At 36.8% G+C, this 20,378-nt stretch overlaps 1 protein-coding gene and 2 pseudogenes across 1 annotated transcript; 1 reads left to right on the top strand and 2 right to left on the bottom strand.

The window, feature by feature from the left end:
- The first annotated feature begins 428 nt into the window (after window positions 1–428).
- LOC147919610 (uncharacterized protein At4g04775-like) lies at window positions 429–948 on the top strand (annotated as a pseudogene).
- A 336-nt stretch (window positions 949–1,284) lies between these two features.
- Window positions 1,285–2,724, bottom strand: LOC147919611 (uncharacterized; annotated as a pseudogene).
- Window positions 2,725–17,581: 14,857 nt separating this feature from the next.
- LOC147919612 (12S seed storage protein CRA1-like) lies at window positions 17,582–19,842 on the bottom strand. Its single transcript, XM_087505088.1, has 4 exons — window positions 19,298–19,842; window positions 18,896–19,182; window positions 18,373–18,804; window positions 17,582–18,137 (listed from the first exon to the last, which is right to left on the bottom strand). Exons 1-4 carry the CDS (start codon window positions 19,578–19,580, stop codon window positions 17,733–17,735), a joined length of 1,407 nt encoding a protein of 468 aa, XP_087361214.1. The 5' UTR covers window positions 19,581–19,842; the 3' UTR covers window positions 17,582–17,732.
- Window positions 19,843–20,378: the final 536 nt, after the last annotated feature.

Genomic DNA, 20,378 nt, shown 5'->3' on the forward strand with positions numbered 1-20,378 from the left:
TGTTTTTTGTTTGAGCTTAATATATGATATGACTTTGGTTTTTTTGTTGTTTTCGCTTAATATATGATATGATTTCTGTTTTTTGTTTTAGCTTAATATATGATATGATTTTTGTTTTAGCTTAATATATGATATGATTTTTTGTTTCATCTCTTTAGGATGTCGATGGTTTTTTCACCAATTCTATCAAACCAATAAACATACTTTTAAGTCTGGCTTAATACCAAACCGGAATTTCTTAAATTTTGTTTAATACCAAAATCTCACTTCCTTTAATTTCGTTTAAAACCAAACCGAGTTTCTTTAATTTGGTTTGAGAGCTAATCATAAATTATAAACTTAACCCGATTCTTTACAAAGAAACACATAAATCCCAAATTCAAAGAAACCTAATATCGACCTAGTACCCTATCGACTGCGAGAAGAAGATGAGCAATGTATCAAGCAATTCGACTGGATCAAATAGTTCCCGTTCAAGAGTAAGAGTGATTGGTGTTCCAAGGAGATGTTGGTGCGGGGAAGGAATTATAGCACTTATATCAAAGTCTGATCCCAATCCTTACCGGAGATACTATCGTTGTGGATTTGCTGCATCAAACAAGGTAAATTGATTTGTTTACACGTTTTGTATATTTTAAATTTTTGATTATAACAGTTGGGATTCTTGTAGCTTAGGAACGATGATCACACCTTTAAATGGGTTGATGAGGCTTTAGTCAACGAGATAGAGACACTGACTGCAAAGAATGTTGAGTTTGAGAAGCACCTGAAAGATTTCAAACTGAGAGATTGGAGTTTGAGAAAATATTTTATGAGAAGATGGAAAAGAAGATATTTGAGAAGATAGAGGATGCTTTGGCTGAAGCAAAAGCCAGCAATAAGAAGATGATGGTGATCTTGGTGATATTGTGCATGCTCATGATTGGATGCAGCAAATTACTAGGTTGAGCGTATGAACATGATCATGTTTTTTTTTTGTTTTTTTGAAATTTGTTTGCTTTTTTCCCTTTTGACCTTCACCATCAAATTATGGTTTGTTAACCTATCACAATGATCATAATTTTTTTGCCGAATATGTTTGTGTATGATAAAGTTTAAACAAAAGGTAGAAATGAATAAATCAACTATAAATTGGGAATAATGAAATGTATAAGCCAGTCTTGTCAACTCAAGAGTAGAGTTTAAACAAAAACTAGAAATGAAAAATTCGACCAGGGTGTCTTCTTGAAAAATAAACTGGGAATGGTTTAAAATCATAACAAAGAATAAAACAAGTCACCTTACCTATATTGGGACATCACATGTTGATCGGTTGTGTCCTTCTTTACCACAACGGCTACACTTGTGTCTCTTTGACGATTGTGATTGTTGAGACGCTCTTATCTTGTCTTCCACCGTTTCATGTCTTCGTTTCCTTCGTCTACCAAGGTGTCTTCTTGCTTCAGGTGGTAAAACTTTTGCAGCCTCAACATGGTCAGGGACGCCCCATTCGTTCTCTGGAATACCTATTGGATTAACAGTCTCCTCATAGTACTCTCTCCAACTGGTAGTACTATACATATCATCAGCATATGGATATAGATCATTGCCTATATCAAAAGCTCCTTTGATGGCGTGTCTGCAAGGGAGTTTGCCCATTTAGAACTTCCCACATGTACATGTCCTTCTCTCCAAGTCAACCACAAAGTCTACCCCATGCGCTTTGACCTGTATTATGTTTCTTCCAATCGGATAACTTTTAAAGTATTTATCTTTCACTATTCTTCTTGACATCTTTTTCTCCACCTTAACAGTTAAAGGATCTTTCTGCTTGGCACTTAATTCTCTTCGCTCAAAAAACCAGCGTGTTAACATCTCTCTGATGCTGTCTAGTAAAGGGATTACTGGATACTCTCTAGGTGATCTCAAAGCTGAATTGATCGACTCTGCAGCATTGTTTGTGTTCTGGTCATATCTGTATCCAGGGAAATGGCATCGAGCCCATTTTTTAACCTCAGCATCCTCTAGGTACTCTCCAATCGCAGGACTGATGTTGCAAATGTCTCCAAAACTTTTTTGAAACTCAGCAACTCTATAAGCTATAGACGCTCTTAAAACCAAATCAGCCACACCCCTTCCCTTGTGATATGTAATAACATTACCAATCAAGTGGTGGATGCAAATACCATGAGTAGACAATGGATAGATTTTATCAAGTGATTTGCTAATTGACACATGCCTATCTGAAATGAAAGATAAATCTTTCTCATCTCCAATAACAACCTTTAGTTGCTCAAAAAACCACGCCCATGAAGAATCATTCTCAGAATCAGCAATTCCAAATGCTATTGGATACAAATTAGAGTTCCCATCTACTGCTGTAGCAACTAGTTGAACTCCTTTGTATTTGTTCTTCAAAAATGTTCCATCAACCACAATAACTTTCCTCATTCCCTTGTAAAATCCTCTTATTGACTGACCAAAAGACATAAACAGATATTTGAATCTACTGTCGCAATCAACTTCATAATTTGTATAGGTACCCAGATTCGCTTCTTGTATCATGTACAAGTATTTTGGTATTTTACAATAACTCTTCTCAGGGATTCCTCTAACTTCATTCACTGCATACTCGCGAGACTCCCATGCCTGAGAGTAAGTTAAATCACAACCATACTCTGTACGAATAATATTAATGATATCATTCGGTTTAGGCCCTTCCAATACACCCTCATAATTCTGCATAATGAGATGTCCAATTGTTTTAGCTGAAGGTGTCCTACAAAATTTCTTCTTCTTCGAAAGAGCACAAGTATGGTCCCCCACAAACTTGTTTATCTTGAAATACGTAGACCCATTTAAACACTCAGCACGAAGACTCCATTTGCAAACATCCTCTATCCAGCGTATACACCAGAATACTATTATATCAGATTTCGTAACCCTACAGTCACAGTTGTACCTCATAGCATACAACTCCATTGTTGCTTGTAACACTTCCTTGCTTTTGAAATATTGACCCTTCCTTACGCTCACACCTTTCAACGACGTTCCAACACCATAAGCGGTGTTTTCGTCGGATGTTTTCTTCCCTAAAACATCCCTCCGTTTGGCATCATCAGTACCCACAAATGTATAAAGGTTTTCATTCGGTCTACCATCGCCATCTTCAACACTTGAAACCCCTGGTTCTTTATTCAAATCCAATATGACTTTGCTCCCAACATCCTCAACACCACCTTTGAATGTCACACACAAATTTACTATTTTCTTCTTTTTATAGTATGAAAGAAAATTTGTGACCTGACTATTATTCATCATAACGACAGGAGGACAATCAGCACTAAGATCTGTGGGTAAAAAACTTAGCTCCATATCAACCATACTAGGCTCTACTCCATAGGCTTCCGAAACCATAATCTTCTATTCTTCATGTGTTGTACTCGATTCCAAAGTTAGTAATCTTCCACGATTGTCTTCATCAATAATAAACCTCCACTCATGATTGTCAAACAATCTCCACTCTCCACTCTTAACATAGATGTGCATTGCCATGGCTCGAAAATGGTGAAAAGAAATGGGAAAAAACGGTTTAACACACCACTAAACGAAAACGATTAGGGTTGTTATTAGGGTTGTTTTAAAAATTTCTAAAATCATTAGAAAACTATTTCTAAATTTTGTAGAACACAATCTTAACAAATTATTACGATTTTACCTAATTATTAGATAAATATTCAGTTTCCTATTCCACATATTCACTTTCTATATTTAGCAATCACTAAAAGTTTCAGAGTATACAATCTACTTTTCCGTAGTAGATGTCAACTAATTTTCTCAGAGATAGAGTAAAAAGAATAAAACATATTCTAAAGATTTCAGAGGATAGAGTAAACCGTAGAAAAATTATACTAAAACGTTTAGAACATAGAGTAAACCGTAGAATACAAATTCTGAATTTTGTAAAATTCAGTATTTCCGGCCCTTAAACTATTTAGAACAGAAACTATTCCTGAATTTAATATAACATGTACAAAGTATTAAAATACATCATCTTAAATTTTCAGAACAGCAGAAAACGTTTTCTAAATTTTTTATATCAAATTTTACCATAAAAAAAATAACTTATATATATATATTTTTTTTTTTGGAAAAAATTTATATTACCTCTACTATTGTATATCTACTTATTTTCCTATATTTCACATTTTTAAACTTGTTAAATTTATATTACCTCTACTATTGTATATCTACTTATTTTCCTATATTTCACATTTTTAAACTTGTTAAATATTATCAATCATATTTTATTTCAACATTTTTATATTAATTGAAAACGAATTAAGTTTTTATATTTATTTTAAATTCAAAATTTTGTTATTTAAAATCTTTTTTTAATCATATTTACCAAACACCATTTTACATATTATGGGCCTGTTCGTTTCATTATTTAGCATTTAGATCTAAATGATCCATTTAAATGATTCATCTTAATGTCAAATGACCAACAAACAAGACAAAAAAATAGTATATTTGGATGATGAATGATGTAGTACTTTTATCAATTAAATTATCGAACCTCAGTTTGCAATGATCAACACACTAGGAATACACATGAATGCTTAATCTAAACTAATAAGAAAGAGGTTTATTTTATGTATCAACTAGCTAGAAGCAACTTTAAATAAAGCAAACAAACAAACTAAAAGCAAGCAAACACACAACTAAGAACAGTTTTAAAATCAAGATAAAACAAATGAACCTTGGGCAAGGTTAATGACTTAGGAGATAGCTAATCAATCCTAGATGTCTAAGCAAACAATCAAGAATAATCCTTAGGCTAAGAACACTTACGTAAATCAATTCACTTCCATGATAAAGATTCTATGCAAATCAAGCAATCATCAACAATTTCCAAAGGCAATCACAAGATAAGCATGCATTAAAATCAAGTCTTTATACCACTAAACACCCTAATCATCAATTTCCATTGGCTAGGAATACAAAGCTCTTGAATAGTTTGGTTCAGGAATTTCATCAAACACCTTATGGGCATGGAAATCCTAATGTCTAGAATTAAGCTTGACCAAGGCTATCTAGCATTATTAACACTAATCAAGATAGGAAACACATAAATAAATCCTTAGGCATCAAAGATCAATCATCTATCTCCCTAATCTACCTAGCCCAAAGTTCTAAAAGATCTACTCACTCATAGTTATGATCACACAAAGGTAGAGGTTTGATACTTGGGAAATTATAATTAGAGATTGTAGAATAGGAGATTTGAAGAAGAAATTGCTATTAAAAACTTAGAAGGACTCAATCATTCAACAAACCAAGAGTAAACAAGCTTAAGAACCCTAAAAATTGCTAAGCTAAAAGATAAAACAAAAGATAAGTCTCCCCTTAATAGGGTTAGAGTATTTATAGGAAAATAGAAACTAAACCGGAACAAACCGGATTGCAATTAAACCAATCAGAGATAACTGGAACAAACCGGGTTCTGGTTCCAAAAATAGCGCACGATCGACCGACTGATCGACCGACCGGCGATCGTTCCTCTGTCCTGATCAGCCATTGGTCAATTCCTTGGTCGATCGGTCAAGTCTCGGAAATCTGGCTCATGTCTTGATCGGCCATTTGGTCGATTGCTTGGTCGATTGTTGAAGTCTGAAGTCCAGCTCATGTCTTGATCGACCATTTGGTCGATTGCTTGGTCGATTGTTGAAGTCTGAAGTCCGGCTCGTGTTTTGATCGAGCGGACGATCGACCGGTTGGTCGATCATTTGGTCTTCTTACCTTCTCTTCCATTTTCTTGCAAATTCTTGACTTATTTGGCTTCAAAGCACACTTTCCTTGTATATCTCTACTCCAACGCCTATGATACCAAACTTGATGCAAAATGCAACCTAAACAACTTAAAAGCTCATGAATATGTACAAAACAATGAATAATTAAGCTTTAAAATCACATAAAAACACAAGATATCAATGAATCTAAATGCAAATGGGTTTGTTTGGATAAACCATCTCCATCCAAATGATCCAACTAGAATCATCCAAATGAGTTTTAAATTTTTGCCTAAAATTTTAAAACTCATTCAGATGATCCATGTGAATGATTCTGGATGATGCTCATTTTTTTGACAAAAACAAACAAAATTTGAATGGTTCATTTAGATGGTCCATCCAAATGAATAAACGAACAGGCCTCTATATATTCACTATAATAGATTTTCTAAAGATTAAATATATATCCCATAAATTCACATATTTTTATGGTTAACATCAATATAATTAAATTATAATTATATTGTCAAATTAAACTCTCTCTTCTCTCTCACATATTTTAGAGAGAGAAAGAAGCGATTTCCAAAATCTGCAGGATTTTTAATATCTGTAGCATTTGGCTTCTTGTTGAATTGGATTTCATGTTCTTAATCAATTTGAGATATATTCTTCCGCCTAGATCGGGTTCTTCTCCAACTAGGACCAGATCTAGTTTGCTTGTGTTTAAGTTTTAAGTTTAACTCTATATTTTTTTTTCTAATGAACAATGCTTTAATCGAGCTCGTGATTGATAAAGTTTCTTAAGCACAAAAGTGTTTAAAAAAAATATTTCGTCTTTATTGATGTTTAGAAATATAACTCAAAAACTAAACACCTCACAAGCTCTTATGCTTTTTTTAAAGATTGTCACAACTCAACAACCTTATTTATAGAACTAGAAATCCTTTACTAATCATATTCCTATTAGAACTAGATACCTACTAACTCTAAATAGGATTATGATGAGCCCTTCTTGTCCTTATCCAACTTGATAAGGATATATTAGGCTCTAAGCAATGTTGAAGCTTACCCAACATTCACCCCCTTAAGCTTCAAGTTCTTCTTAGTGAGGTCTTGAACACCAATGAAGCTCCTCATCTCCTTGAACTGAATCTTTGCAAGGGCTTTAGTGAGTATATCCGCTTTCTGTTCTTCTCCAGGAATAAACACTACTTCAGTTTGTTCATTTTCAACACATTCTCGGATGAAGTGATACCGTTTGTGAATATGCTTGGTTCTACCATGGAACACATGGTTCTTGGTAAGTTATATGGCGGATTTGTTGTCGATGTACAAGATCATCTTCTTGGTACTCTGTCCTATAATCTCACTCAGCAAATCCTAGAGCCAAATGGCTTGTTTTGCAGCTTCTGTCGCGGCCATGAACTCGGCCTCACAGGAGGATAAGACAAACGTCTGTTGCTTTTGCACACACCAAGTGATTGGTGATTCCCCAAAGTAAAACATATAACCAATAGTGCTTCTACCGTCATTCAGGTCAACGTTGGTACTACTATCATAGTAGCCAACAATGTCCTTTGATCCTCCACGCTTAAAAAACCAACCATTAGCCAAAGTTTCTTGCAAGTATCTTAAGATCTGTTTAAGTGCAGCTCCATGTGATTCTCTTGGATCCTGCATATACCTACTCACCACTCCAACTGAGAAAGCAAGATCAGGCCTAGTATGTAATAAATACCTCAACAACTGATTCTCCGACAATACATGGTGGCATCAGCTTTAGGCTTCTCGTTTTGATCTTTGGACATTTTTAAACCAAACTCCATAGGAATATGAGTTAAGTTACACTTGTACAATCTGGCTTCTTTTAGTATCCTTCTTGCATATCCCTCCTGTTTCAATTCAATGCCGTTTTCACTCTGCAACACTTCAATGCCGAGGTAATAAGTGAGCTTACCAAGGTCTTTCATCTCGAATTTTGAAGACATAGATGCTTTGAACTCTTGTATAATCACTAGCGAGTTCCCAGTGATGAACAAATCATCAACATAAACAACAACTATAAGAAGCTTTGTTCCCTCTGTCTTGCGGTACACAACACTTTCCTTTGAACACTTCTTAAACTTCAGACTTTTCAAAATCTGATCAAGATTTGTGTTCCATCCCCGTGAAGCCTGTCGCAAACCATATTAAGCCTTAGAGAGTTTGAAAACCTTATATTCTTCTCCCTTCTTTTCAAAGCCTTCGGGTTGAGACACATAAACATCCTCGTTGAGCTCCCCATGTAGAAATGCAGTCTTGACGTCGAGGTGATGAATCTCCCAACCATGAGAAGCAGCCAAACCAACAAGCAACATAATTGTTTCAAGTCGAGCTACCGGAGCGAATACCTCATCGAAGTCAATCCCTTCTTGTTGAGCATACCCTTTTGCAACCAAACGAGCTTAAACTTGCTGATTGATCCATTTGCATTCCTTTTGATCTTAAAAAACCATTGAAGACCAATAAATTTAACTCCTCTTGGTGTCTCTACTAATGTCCAGGTCTTGTTCTTGTTGATTGAGCTAATTTCTTCTTCGCACACCTTTGTCCATTCTATTAATCCTTTTGCATCTTCGTAGTTCAATGGTTCATCATTGATAGATAGTAGAAGCCTCTCGCATTAAATATCTGCTAGAAGTGCATAGTCATCAAGATAACTAGGACGCTTGACTGGTCTTTCCGATCGTCGAAGTTGAGGTTGTTGAATAATTTCTGTAGGTTCTGCAGGCTGATTATCACCTTCGTCGTGATCAGCATCAGATCCTTCATCATTGTTAACTTCATCTAGCTCCTCTTAAGCATTTTTCCCAGAATTGTTCTCTGTTTTATCACCGCCATTAACATATGGACCATGACCTCCATCAATGACTCCTCCCTCAAGTCATGCAGAACATTCCTCGTGCATTATTATCCTCCTCATTGCCTCCCTTCCAATTCCAACCATCATTCTCGTTAAAAAATACATCTTGGCTTACAACAACTCTCCTAGTCGTTGGATTTCAAAGTCTATAAGCTTTTGATCCAGGCTCTATTCCAAGATGTACCAGCGTTTGTGACCTATCGTCCAGCTTTTTCATGTTCACTGGTTCAATCTTTGCGTGAGCAAGACAGCCAAAAACTCTAAGATGATCGTCACTTGGTTTCTTGTTTTTAAAGCATTCATAGGGTGTTTGATTTTTTAGAGCTCTTGTAGGAACTCTATTGATCAGATACGTAGAGTGACGATCTGCTTCACCCCATAAGTAATTAGGAACCCTCATTGCTTTCAAGATACTCCTTGTCATCTCCATAAAGGTACGATTTCTTCTTTGAACTACCCCATTTTATTGTGGAGTGTAGGGAGCTGTCACGTGCCTCAAAATTCCGTTTTTCTCACAAAAACGGTGGAACTCTCTTGAGGTAAACTCCCCTCCTCTATCAATATGCAAAGTCTTGATCATCTTGTCACATTCCTTCTCCACAAGGATTTTAAATGCTTTGAACTTCTCAAATGCCTCACGTTTTTCCTTTAGCAAAATAGTCCACATATATGATATATCTAGTGTAATCATCAACAATCACAAAGACATACCTGTTTTGAGCTAATGTGGCTGGTGATATAGATCCACATAAGTCTGCGTGTAGCAGCTCCAGTGCTCTTGTGGCTCTGTATTTTGCTGCAGATGCAACAGCTTGACGAGTTTGCTTACTGATATATCATGGTTTTTGTGGTTTTTAACCATGATATAAGGAGTCTTTTAGTGTCTTTTCATTTGTTTCTAGATTGTTTTTGAGTCTTTATAGGTTTTTAGCATGAAAGGAGCAAAGTGGAGCAGTTTGGATCATTTTGGAGCAATAATCTGGAGGAAATCAGCTTGGAGTCGAATATGAGAGAGGGCATCGATCGACACTAGAGAGCATCGATCGACACCCTTGTTGCCAACGAGAAAAGAGCCAAATTTGGAAGTTTTACAAATTGCCCGAAGTTTTCCATATTTGCAAGACTAGTCCCTGACGTGTTTTAGGACATATATATATAGTTTTTAGGCTTTCAAAACCCTTAAGTTTTATTCTACCAAGTTTTATTTTTTCTGCAACCCTGAGAGATTTTTGAGAGCTATTGGAGAGAGATCTGCTTTGAGAGAAGAATTTCTTGAACTCCTTCCTTACTCTTTTAAATTCAATTGCATATTATTCAGAATTATGTCTTGTTCTTCATTGATTATGTCTGAGTAATTTGCTTGTTAGGTTTAGGGTTTTTCACAGGGATTTTATGAATTATTAGATCTGTTTATTTAGGATTCTTTATCTATCTAGATCTTCATCTTAGGTTGTTCTTCATATTAATCCTTGATTGGCCATCTAGAATTAATACCCTAGGAAAATAAATTGATATGAGAATATAATTGATTTTCCTGATAAAACCTTTTGATGAGCAAAATTATTTATTGCAAAGAGATTTGATTTAATAATTTTGTGAGCAATCTAAACCTGATTTTATTGCTGATTTATTACCTAGAATTTTACAAAGAGATTTGGATTTTCTGGTTTTAAATTTAGATATTATTTGCAGTGAGAACTGATTTAATTTACAAAAGTGTTTAGAGTTCTAGATCTGTTCTTAATTGTTTGAATCCTAATTTATTATTTGATTTAATATTTCATAATTTCCTGAGAAATTCCCTAGGCTTAGCTTTTTGATCTTCTGAATTTACAACAGCTTTTATTTAATATTTTGCATTGCTTTTATTTTAATTCAATTTAATTTGTTTAGCATAATTGAAAAACTCTATAATTTATTGTGTAGACTTGAGTCCTTGTGGAATTCGACCCCTAAGTACTGCATTGACCTCTTAATTTGAGAGAGTAGCTCTAGGGTTTAATTTGAGCATATCAAATTTTGCCCCAGACTTAGCCTTTGCTTGCCCTCGAGCAAAACATAAACTTAGACCTGTGAAAGAAGTTTGAAAACAGGGAACTCACTCAATTGCATGATGATTCTTATTCACACTCTTCATTTACCTGACTCAAGAACTTACTTCTTATACTCAACCATGATTAGCATCAACATTCCTTACTCAAATCCCACAATCCTTTGGAATCTCTGAAATCTCCATTGTCATCTCATTAGTCAATATTAAAGCATAAATAAGGTGAATTCTTACCTTGGATGTATTGATCAGTGGCATGTGGACTCTCTTCAGGCCAAAACATTCTTCTTACATCTCCTTTCCTCTCTCTTTTCTCACTTCTTTTTATTTTTCTTTTCTTATTTTTTTCTAATCAAAGGTGTAAGCGAATACCGGAATCATCGGTAATTTACCTACCCCTCGCTTCCAAGCTTTGTGTGATCATTTGACTCAAGAGTAGAATAATGAGGTCACTGGTAATTTACCTACCTCTCTAAACTGATCAAAATCATCTCATCTTTTATTCTCTTTTTTTTTCTGATCTTTTTTTTTTGTTTAAAGCACTGAAGGGAAGAGAGAGGGGAGACATACTTTGAAAAATTGCATTGTCTTGTATGGCCTGAAGAAGAAGTCTAGTCCACTGATTTCCAACCCCAAAGTAAGAGATTAAGTCCGGTTAAAATCCTGATAAAGGTTGAGACAACGTTAGATCAATCAGATATCCATTGAATAAGGGCTTTCAGGATTGTTGATAAGGCTCATAGTTTTTCTAAGCTTCAGTTCTGAGATCAAGCATAAACAAATAATCATTAGAGTGTTAGCCAAATAAGAGAAATCATTAATCAAGATCATAATTCCCAAAGACAAAAAGAAAAATTTTGAAAAATTTGACTCAAACTTTATGGTTTTGACTGACACAACTGAAACTCAAAAACAGAAATCATAGTTAGTAACTAACCTCTCCCAGACTTAAACAACACTGTCTCTAGTGTTATCAAGTAAGAGGAAAGCAAGAATAAAAATAAAATAAATAAAAATCAAAATCAAAAGAAAAAGAAAACCTACCAGTGGGTTGCCTCCCACTAAGCGCTTGTTTTCAGTCATTAGCTTGACTGTGTTGGAGCTCAGGCATCCGGAGGATCAGAACATGGCATTGAGGTCCTCTTCATCCAAGGTGGTGTATAAGCTTTAGGTGCATGAGGCTTGCCAAGGATGTGAGGAACAGGACCAGGGTGGGATTTAGGGATTGGTTTGCCTCTCTTATGTCCTACAAAACCATCAACAGAAGAAACAAGCACTCTACGATAATCTCGTGGCTTGGTTAACTGCAAAACAGTTTTTCTCTCTTTGAAATTCTTGTTGATGATAGGAGGAGGATTAGGTGCAGAAGAGGTGTACCTTTGCCTTACCTGAGGACTCTGGAGGGTGGAATGGGAGACTTTCCGTTTGGGAACAGGTTTCTGTCTTGGAGCTTCAACTTTGGACAAGCTTTGTCTCGGATGTGGAGGAGTGTCGATCGACACCCTCTTGGTGGCATCGATCGACACTGAGCCTGATGCTCGTGTTGCAGAAACTTTTTCAACAGAAAAAGTCTGTCCATCAATAGTAGGAGCTCTCCTCAGTTTATCCATCTCAAAACTCATACTCAAACCATCCACATTCAGTGCTATGTGTCCCTTCTGCACATCTATGATGGCACCAGCTGTAGCCAAGAAAGATCTTCCTAAGATGAGAGGATCTTTAGGCTCTTGATCATACTTCAGCACCACAAAGTCAGTGGGAATCATTAAGTTGCCAACCTTAACTGGAATATCCTCTAAAACACCTTCAGGAGTTCTCCGGGAGCGATCAGCCAAGATAAGAGAAATCTGAGTTGGCTTGAATTCTGTCATCCCAAGTCTCACAGCAACAAAATGTGGCATCAAGTTGATGCTAGAGCCAAGGTCACAAAGTGAGTGAGAAAACCTTCCTGCTGAGATAGAGCAATCAAGAACAAAGCTTCCAGGATCTGGTAATTTCTTAGCAGTCCTACATTGAATGATTGCACTCACTTCCTTAGAGACAACCACCTCCTGCTTCTTCTCCTTCTTCCTCTGTGAAGGCTGGTTTAACAGAATTGCACTGACATCCTTAGTAAGCAGTGCTCCTTCTTCAGGGCTCAAACCATTGGATACCATTCTCTTTACATAGCGTTTTAGTGGTGGTGAAAGCTTCACTGCATCAATCAATGGCATCTCAATCATCACCTTGTCCATCATTGCCTTGCATCTAGCTTCCTCCATCTCCTGCTTAGACTTTCTTGGCTTGGGAAAAGGAACCTTAGGCTTGTAGACCCTTTCAGCAGCTGGAACCTGAGATTTCACAGCTTTTAGTTCCGTCTGAGATGAGTGTCGATCGATACCTAGGTGGTGTCGATCGACACCATCATCTGAAACCGAGAATTTTGTCGATTTTTCACCCAGCTCGGCAGAAGCAATTTCAACAGCATCTTCATCCCTCACAGATATGGCATTGCAAGCATGTCTGGGGTTTGACTCAGTTCTTGCTGGAAGATAATTCTCTTGCCGTTTTACAGACCCAGCAGTCTGTGCAACTTGAACCTCCAGCTTCTTAACATGAACATTTAATGCTTCTATCTTCCCATTCAGCTCAGTGTAGACATTGTCAATCTTTCCATTGAATGTCACTGTCAGATTCTCTTGTCCTTGTAGAAGCTGCTCAAGCATGGCCTCCATTCTACTCTCTGAAGAATTCTTAGGAGGTGGAGACTGATAAGATGAGTTCCCATATGTCCTTGTATAGCCATTGTTCTGTTGTTTGCTGATACTCTGGCTTGGAAGTGTAGCCTAAAGAGTTCCCACTGTAAGGCGTATTGCCTTGCTGAGTTCCAAACCGCTGTCCCTGATTCCCATACACATAGTTCACATCCTCCTCTTGGTGTCCTTGATCAGGTTCTGGCTCATATGTCTCAACCTCAGCAGAAAAATGAACAGATTTCTTACCCATAAGGAGATTATGCACTGAATCCAGCTTAGCATTAACAGAAGCTAACTGGTTTGAATCAAATCCTCCATGCAATCTCTTCCTTTCAGCATCTGCTCTCTTAGTACTATTGCTAGCAGCTAAATTCTCAATCAAAACTTCAGCATCTTCTGGAAATCTTGTCTTGAAGTTCCCATGACTTGCAGCATCCAAAGCTAACTGATACTTCCAGTCACACCCTCTGAAGAAGATACTCAACAGTTGTACCCTTGAAAAACCATGGTGTGGACAATCCCTCTGATAAGCTTTGAATCTCACCCAAGCTGCCTTGAAAGCTTCATCTGGTCTTTGCTTGAAAGTGGATAGCTTGACTCTCAACTCATCTGACATTGCATCATCATAGAAATGGTTTAGGAAAGCCACTTTGACTTGTTGCCAAGATGTCAAAGATCCAGCTGGCAACTGCTTCAACCACTGAGATGCCTCTCCTGCAAGTGAGTATGGGAAGAGCTTGCAGAATATGAAGTCCTCAGTCACTCCATTAGCCTTGATACTGGTCACAAGATCCTCAAAATGCTCAATATGGTCCAGAGGCTTCTCATTGGGCAAAGCAGAGAAAGGTCTCTGCCCAACTAGTTGAAAGTACGCAGGTTTCAACTCAAAATCATTCCTCTGAAAAGGGGGAGGAACAATAGCAGACCGGTTCTCATACACCAGATCAGCCCTATTGTAGTCAGCAATGGTCCTGATCAAGTCCCGGTTTTGCTCATGTCGTCGAACGGGGTTCTGTACGTGGTTGGCAGCTCCACGCATGTCTGCAGGTGGGTGTCGATCGATGCCACCTGGTTGGTGTCGATCGACACCAAGATCCGGATCATCAACGATACCAGCTTGCTGGTTCACGACAGCCTGCTCGATGACAACAGGTTCAGGAATCACGTTTCCTTCTGCATCAAGCTTTTGGCCATGCTCATTGCGCAAGTGGCCCTCTTGATCCCTCAAAACACCAGCCTCATCACGCATCAGAATGATCGTATTAACCATCTTCAGAGATTTAGCTGCTTTTCTATTCTCACGCTCAAGTTTTCCCAACTCTTGGTTTGACAAATTCATAGTAGGACCAGATTTGTTGCTCCTTGTGTGAGGTCTAGGAGGCATGCACCTAAAACACGAAAGAGAAGAAAAACAAAAACGTGTAAGTAGAAAATAAAAAGAAAAATTTAGACGAAATTAAAAACTTAAATCTAATGGTAGAATCAGAGAGTCCCCGGCAACGGCGCCAAAATTTGATAAGCTCAAATTTACCCTCTAGAGCTATTCTCTCAAATTAAGAGGTCAATGCAGTACTTAGGGGTCGAATTCCACAAGGACTCAAGTCTACAAAAAAAATTATAGAGTTTTTCAATTATGCTAAACAAATTAAATTGAATTAAAATAAAAGCAATGCAAAATATTAAATAAAAGCTGTTGTAAATTCAGAAAATCAAAAAGCTAAGCCTAGGGAATTTCTCAGGAAATTATGAAATATTAAATCAAACAATAAATTAGGATTCAAACAATTAAGAACAGATCTAGAACTCTAAACACTTTTGTAAATTAAATCAGTTCTCACTGCAAATAATATCTAAATTTAAAACCAGAAAATCCAAATCTCTTTGTAAAATTCTAGGTAATAAATCAGCAATAAAATCAGGTTTAGATTGCTCACAAAATTATTAAATCAAATCTCTTTGCAAGAAATAATTTTGCTCATCAAAAGGTTTTATCAGGAAAATCAATTATATTCTCATATCAATTTATTTTCCTAGGGTATTAATTCTAGATGGCCAATCAAGGATTAATATGAAGAACAACCTAAGATGAAGATCTAGATAGATAAAGAATCCTAAATAAACAGATCTAATAATTCATAAAATCCCTGTGAAAAACCCTAAACCTAACAAGCAAATTACTCAGACATAATAAATGAAGAACAAGACATAATTCTGAATAATATGCAATTGAATTTAAAAGAGTAAGGAAGGAGTTCAAGAAATTCTTCTCTCAAAGCAGATCTCTCTCTCCAATAGCTCTCAAAAATCTCTCAGGGTTGCAGAAAAAATAAAACTTGGTAGAATAAAACTTAAGGGTTTTGAAAACCTAAAAACTATATATATATGTCCTAAAACACGTCAGGGACTAGTCTTGCAAATATGGAAAACTTCGGGCAATTTGTAAAACTTCCAAATTTGGCTCTTTTCTCGTTGGCAACAAGGGTGTCGATCGATGCTCTCTAGTGTCGATCGATGCCCTCTCTCATATTCGACTCCAAGCTGATTTCCTCCAGATTATTGCTCCAAAATGATCCAAACTGCTCCACTTTGCTCCTTTCATGCTAAAAACCTATAAAGACTCAAAAACAATCTAGAAACAAATGAAAAGACACTAAAAGACGCCTTATATCATGGTTAAAAACCACAAAAACCATGATATATCACTTACACACTAGGCATGACTCGCATAGTTGATTCTCCTTATCAATCTTTGGCAGTCCAAAGACCATCTCCATTGTTGACATGTTTCTGATGGTTTTGAAACTGATATGACTGAGTCTTGCATGCCATCTCCATGTCTCTTCTTCGCTTCTTGAATGTAAGCAGGCCGGTTTACCAATTTTGAGATTTATTCTATAAAGTCTGTTAGGAGACCTTATTCCATAAGAATCGTATGTGTAGTGTTAGGTAGTTCTGTCTCATCCTAACATCACAGCCATACCTGGTTGCCTGTCCCAAACTCAAAATATTGCTCTTTAGTTTAGGAATAAAGTAGATGTCATATATAAGTGTTTGCTCACCGGTCTTTAGTTCACTAAACATCTCACAAGCTCTTATGCTTTTTTTAATAATTATCACAATTCAACAATCTTATTTATAGAACTAGAAATCCTTTACTAATCATATTCCTATTAGAACTAGATACCTCCTAACTCTAAATAAGATTATGATGATGAGCCTTCTTGTCCAATTATCCAACTTGATAAGGATATTTTAGGCTCCAAGCAATGATGAAGCTTATCCAACAAGTGAGTAATATCTTCACAGACTATTGAGAGAGCTTACAAGATAGGTATAGGTGAATCTTTCCGTACGTTGAAAGCTGGATTGAGAGATTTTAAACTTTTTTCAAAGTGGTTGCATGGAATCTTTAGTTGATAGACGTGGAATATCAACCGGTACTGCCTGTTTTGACATCTCTTCAACTCATATTAGACACGCTTCAGTTACATGACACTTTTTTGTTAACCAAATAATGGATTATTACCCAAAAACTTAATTACCTACGGATTTTCTGACCGACAATCCGACGAAAATTTTATCCACACCATAAAACACTGATCAACTTCATTGGAAATTTGTCGATACAACCTGTAGACGACAGCTAATCGATGGATTTGGCCGTCAAATACAACCTACTTTCTTGTAGTAGGGGGTTAAGCTAGGTTTTGAATTTTAATCAAAAGTGCAAGAGGTTAGATCTTTGACTTTCATGAAATAACGAAAATAAGAACACAAAGTATTTATGAAGAATTATTGTTAGACTCTCGTAACATAACGACATCGGTTTATATAGATATAGGAATAATGGTAATTTCCTAAATTAATATATTGACAAATCCACAACACTTCCATTACCAAACCTCGACCTGATCCCTTCATAGTCTTCGTTGATCTCGACTCGGTTTGGATCAATCTCATTGATCTCCCAATTTAACGGTCATATAAACTCGAATATGATAAAGGTTAAGTTCTCTTCAACAAAAAAAGTTCTCATTTTCTCAAGATTTCAATCAGTATGTATAATATATAAATTATAAAAGGTTTTAAAATTTAAACAGTGGTAAAATATAAAGAGACGATCGAGAAAAACAAAAAGAGATTTTATTCAGAAAAGAAGTTGCATTTTACAAGTAAAAACCTCGACAAAAACTAGTTACATTATTATTACTATTTAACTTCCTTTAACAGTAGAGCCGTAGAGGCTCACTGTTAAACGCCACATTTTTAAGCTCTTAAGCTGCAGCCACCCTTGGCCTTCCGTTGCTAGCTGGGCCGCTGCTGTGAGTCAAAGTAGTCTCGAGTGTGTTGAATTTGACCCTCTTTGCTTCTTCGTGTGAGATTTGGAACCCATTGGTTATGACCGCTAATGGTAAACCTCTCATGACTGAGGTTCGTCCAGCAAGAGTGTTGATTTGTGCGTTTGCGTTTGTTTTGAACTCGACCCACCGGAACTGGTCGCTTGTTGCGCGTTTCACCACCGAGAAACCCTGAGGTACGACAATAAGCTGTCCTTGAGAGACTTGTCCGTCGAACACTCTGTCACCGTTGTCGTTTACGATCTGTACTTGCGCTTCCCCATCTGTCACGTAAAGAACCGCGTTCGCGTTTGCATTCCACTGTGGAAGCACCATTGCGTTCTACACGCAAACACGTTTGAAGAGTCATGTTTAAATGTAGAAATGGACATATAATTATAGCGAACGATACCTTAACTGAGACCAACCAAACCAAAATATTTTGAAACTCAATTAAACTGGTTATAGAGTTTCAAATAAACCGAACCGAACTTTTCAATATATCCATCCTCATTCATATGCATGCAAATGTTACTTGGTTTTTAGTTATATTATATAATATATATTTTTAACTTACTTGACTGATAGATCCACGGAGGGCTGAGAGACGGATGAAGCGAAGGATGGGGAGATCGTAACTGTTGAGAGTGCTGATGTAACCGAGCTGTGGCTTGTACACGTCAGCACGAGACGGGTCATCGAGGTTATCAACGGACCTGGCACTGCATATGGTCTCCTCTAAACCGTTACCTACTCTTTCTTCTTCCTCCTCCTGAGGTCTCTGTCCCCTCAAAGGTGGCCTAATGACACCGAATGGACCTTGTACTCGGACAATGTTTCCACGGTTGTCATCTTGGTTCTGAAGTTGTTGCGCTGTCTGAAGATCGATCTTCAAAGCTTGAGCAATAACCTCAGGTCCGAATCCACTGAAAATGTTCTTTTGTGGCTGTTGCTCTCGTCCATGTAGCCATACTTGGCCTTGTGGGTTGTTTCCGGCTAAGTAAAATGGCTTCATAACACACACCAAAAAAAGCACATCACTTTTTTGTTATTTTGTGACTAGATAATGATATATTTTTGAGGTTTTGGTTTATATGTACCCTTGGGTTGCGGTCGAGCTGGTTCTGGTGACTAGCTAGATCGAAGATGCTGACGATGACAAGTGGTTGCTGTCCGTCGTTGTAGAACCACTGTGCTACTCCGGGTGTTGTGGCAATGGTGTCACCGCTCCTTATGTGCTCCACTTTCTGGTGCATGTCATGGAACTTTTGGCTTTGACCTTCTTCACCCTGACCCTCGAACTGTCTGCCTTGGCGTGGTTGGAACACTGATGAGTCTTGGAATGTCTCGGCGCATCCGGGGATCACTTTTCCCATAAGACCTCTTCCTATATATAGTGCATTTTTGATCAAAATATGAATCCCTAACAATGTATTTGTTCTAAAGAGCATGGACCATAGAGTCACGAATTCGAGTCTCGAAATAGACAGAATCGTACGTACCTTGAGCCACGAAGGAGAGTTTCGCGGTGTTAACAAAAGAGGGCAAGTAGAGACCCTTAGACTCGATGACATAACGTGTGAAGGAGACGCCTGAGCATCGGAGCTGAGGAGCGTGGTGGTCCCACACCTCGATGCGACCAGCCTCACTCTTCAGTACGTGTGATGGCTCGAGCGCATTGAGCTGGTCGAGTTGGCACTCGTTTGGAAACTGCTGAGCTGTGGAGCCATGGAAAAATATCAAAAGTGTTAAGGAGAAAGAAAGAAGAGAAGAGACTCGAGCCATTTTTGTTTTTCTTTCCTACTTTTTGTGGTTTCTTACTTGCGTTATGTAAAGCTATTTATAGAATATTTATTTGAATTTTGTTTATTTAAAGTTATTGAAGGATAAATTGATTCTAACAAGAACCAGGTATATAGAATCGACTATGTACAGTTTACACACTTGAATTGCTACTTTTATGTCTTCACGCTGTAAAGAAAACATATTAATGAACAGACTCGACACATTTCATTTTGCATGGCTTATTTGTGTGCATGTTTCTTACACATCAGCTTTGAGATAGGCACGTAATCTTTATTTACTTATTTAGTAACAGGACAAATTTGTATTTATTTATGTATTTATTGTGTACAACTCTCAAGATGTATATAAACCATTTTTTGTAGATGCCATCATCCGTACGGATGGATATGCTATTTTGTCAACAAAATTATTAAAATTTGTTTATGTTATTTATTATCCATTAGCTATATATATAAACTGATTAGACCGTAATTATAAAGAGAATGATATTGAAGAAAGTATCAAATCAAGAGATTAGGAATGAAACATGAAGAACTAGAATATTAAGAATAGTGAAACCTAAGAAGATGATGATCAATAGTGATAAAAGTCTATTATTAAGGAGAATAAGATGGTGGAGAGACCGATTTGGATATATATCTAATTAATAAAATATTAAAATTTCCAATATTATTTAGTTATGTTTTTAAATTTTATTTTTAAAATTAAATTTGTCATTAAAAACATGATATTGTATTACTGTGGTTTCTTACAGATTTGTTATTAGACCATTTGCAT

Source organism: Camelina sativa, chromosome 20 (genome assembly GCF_030686135.1).
Source record: "Camelina sativa cultivar CO46 ecotype springtype chromosome 20, ASM3068613v1".
Taxonomy (NCBI): Eukaryota; Viridiplantae; Streptophyta; class Magnoliopsida; order Brassicales; family Brassicaceae; genus Camelina; species Camelina sativa.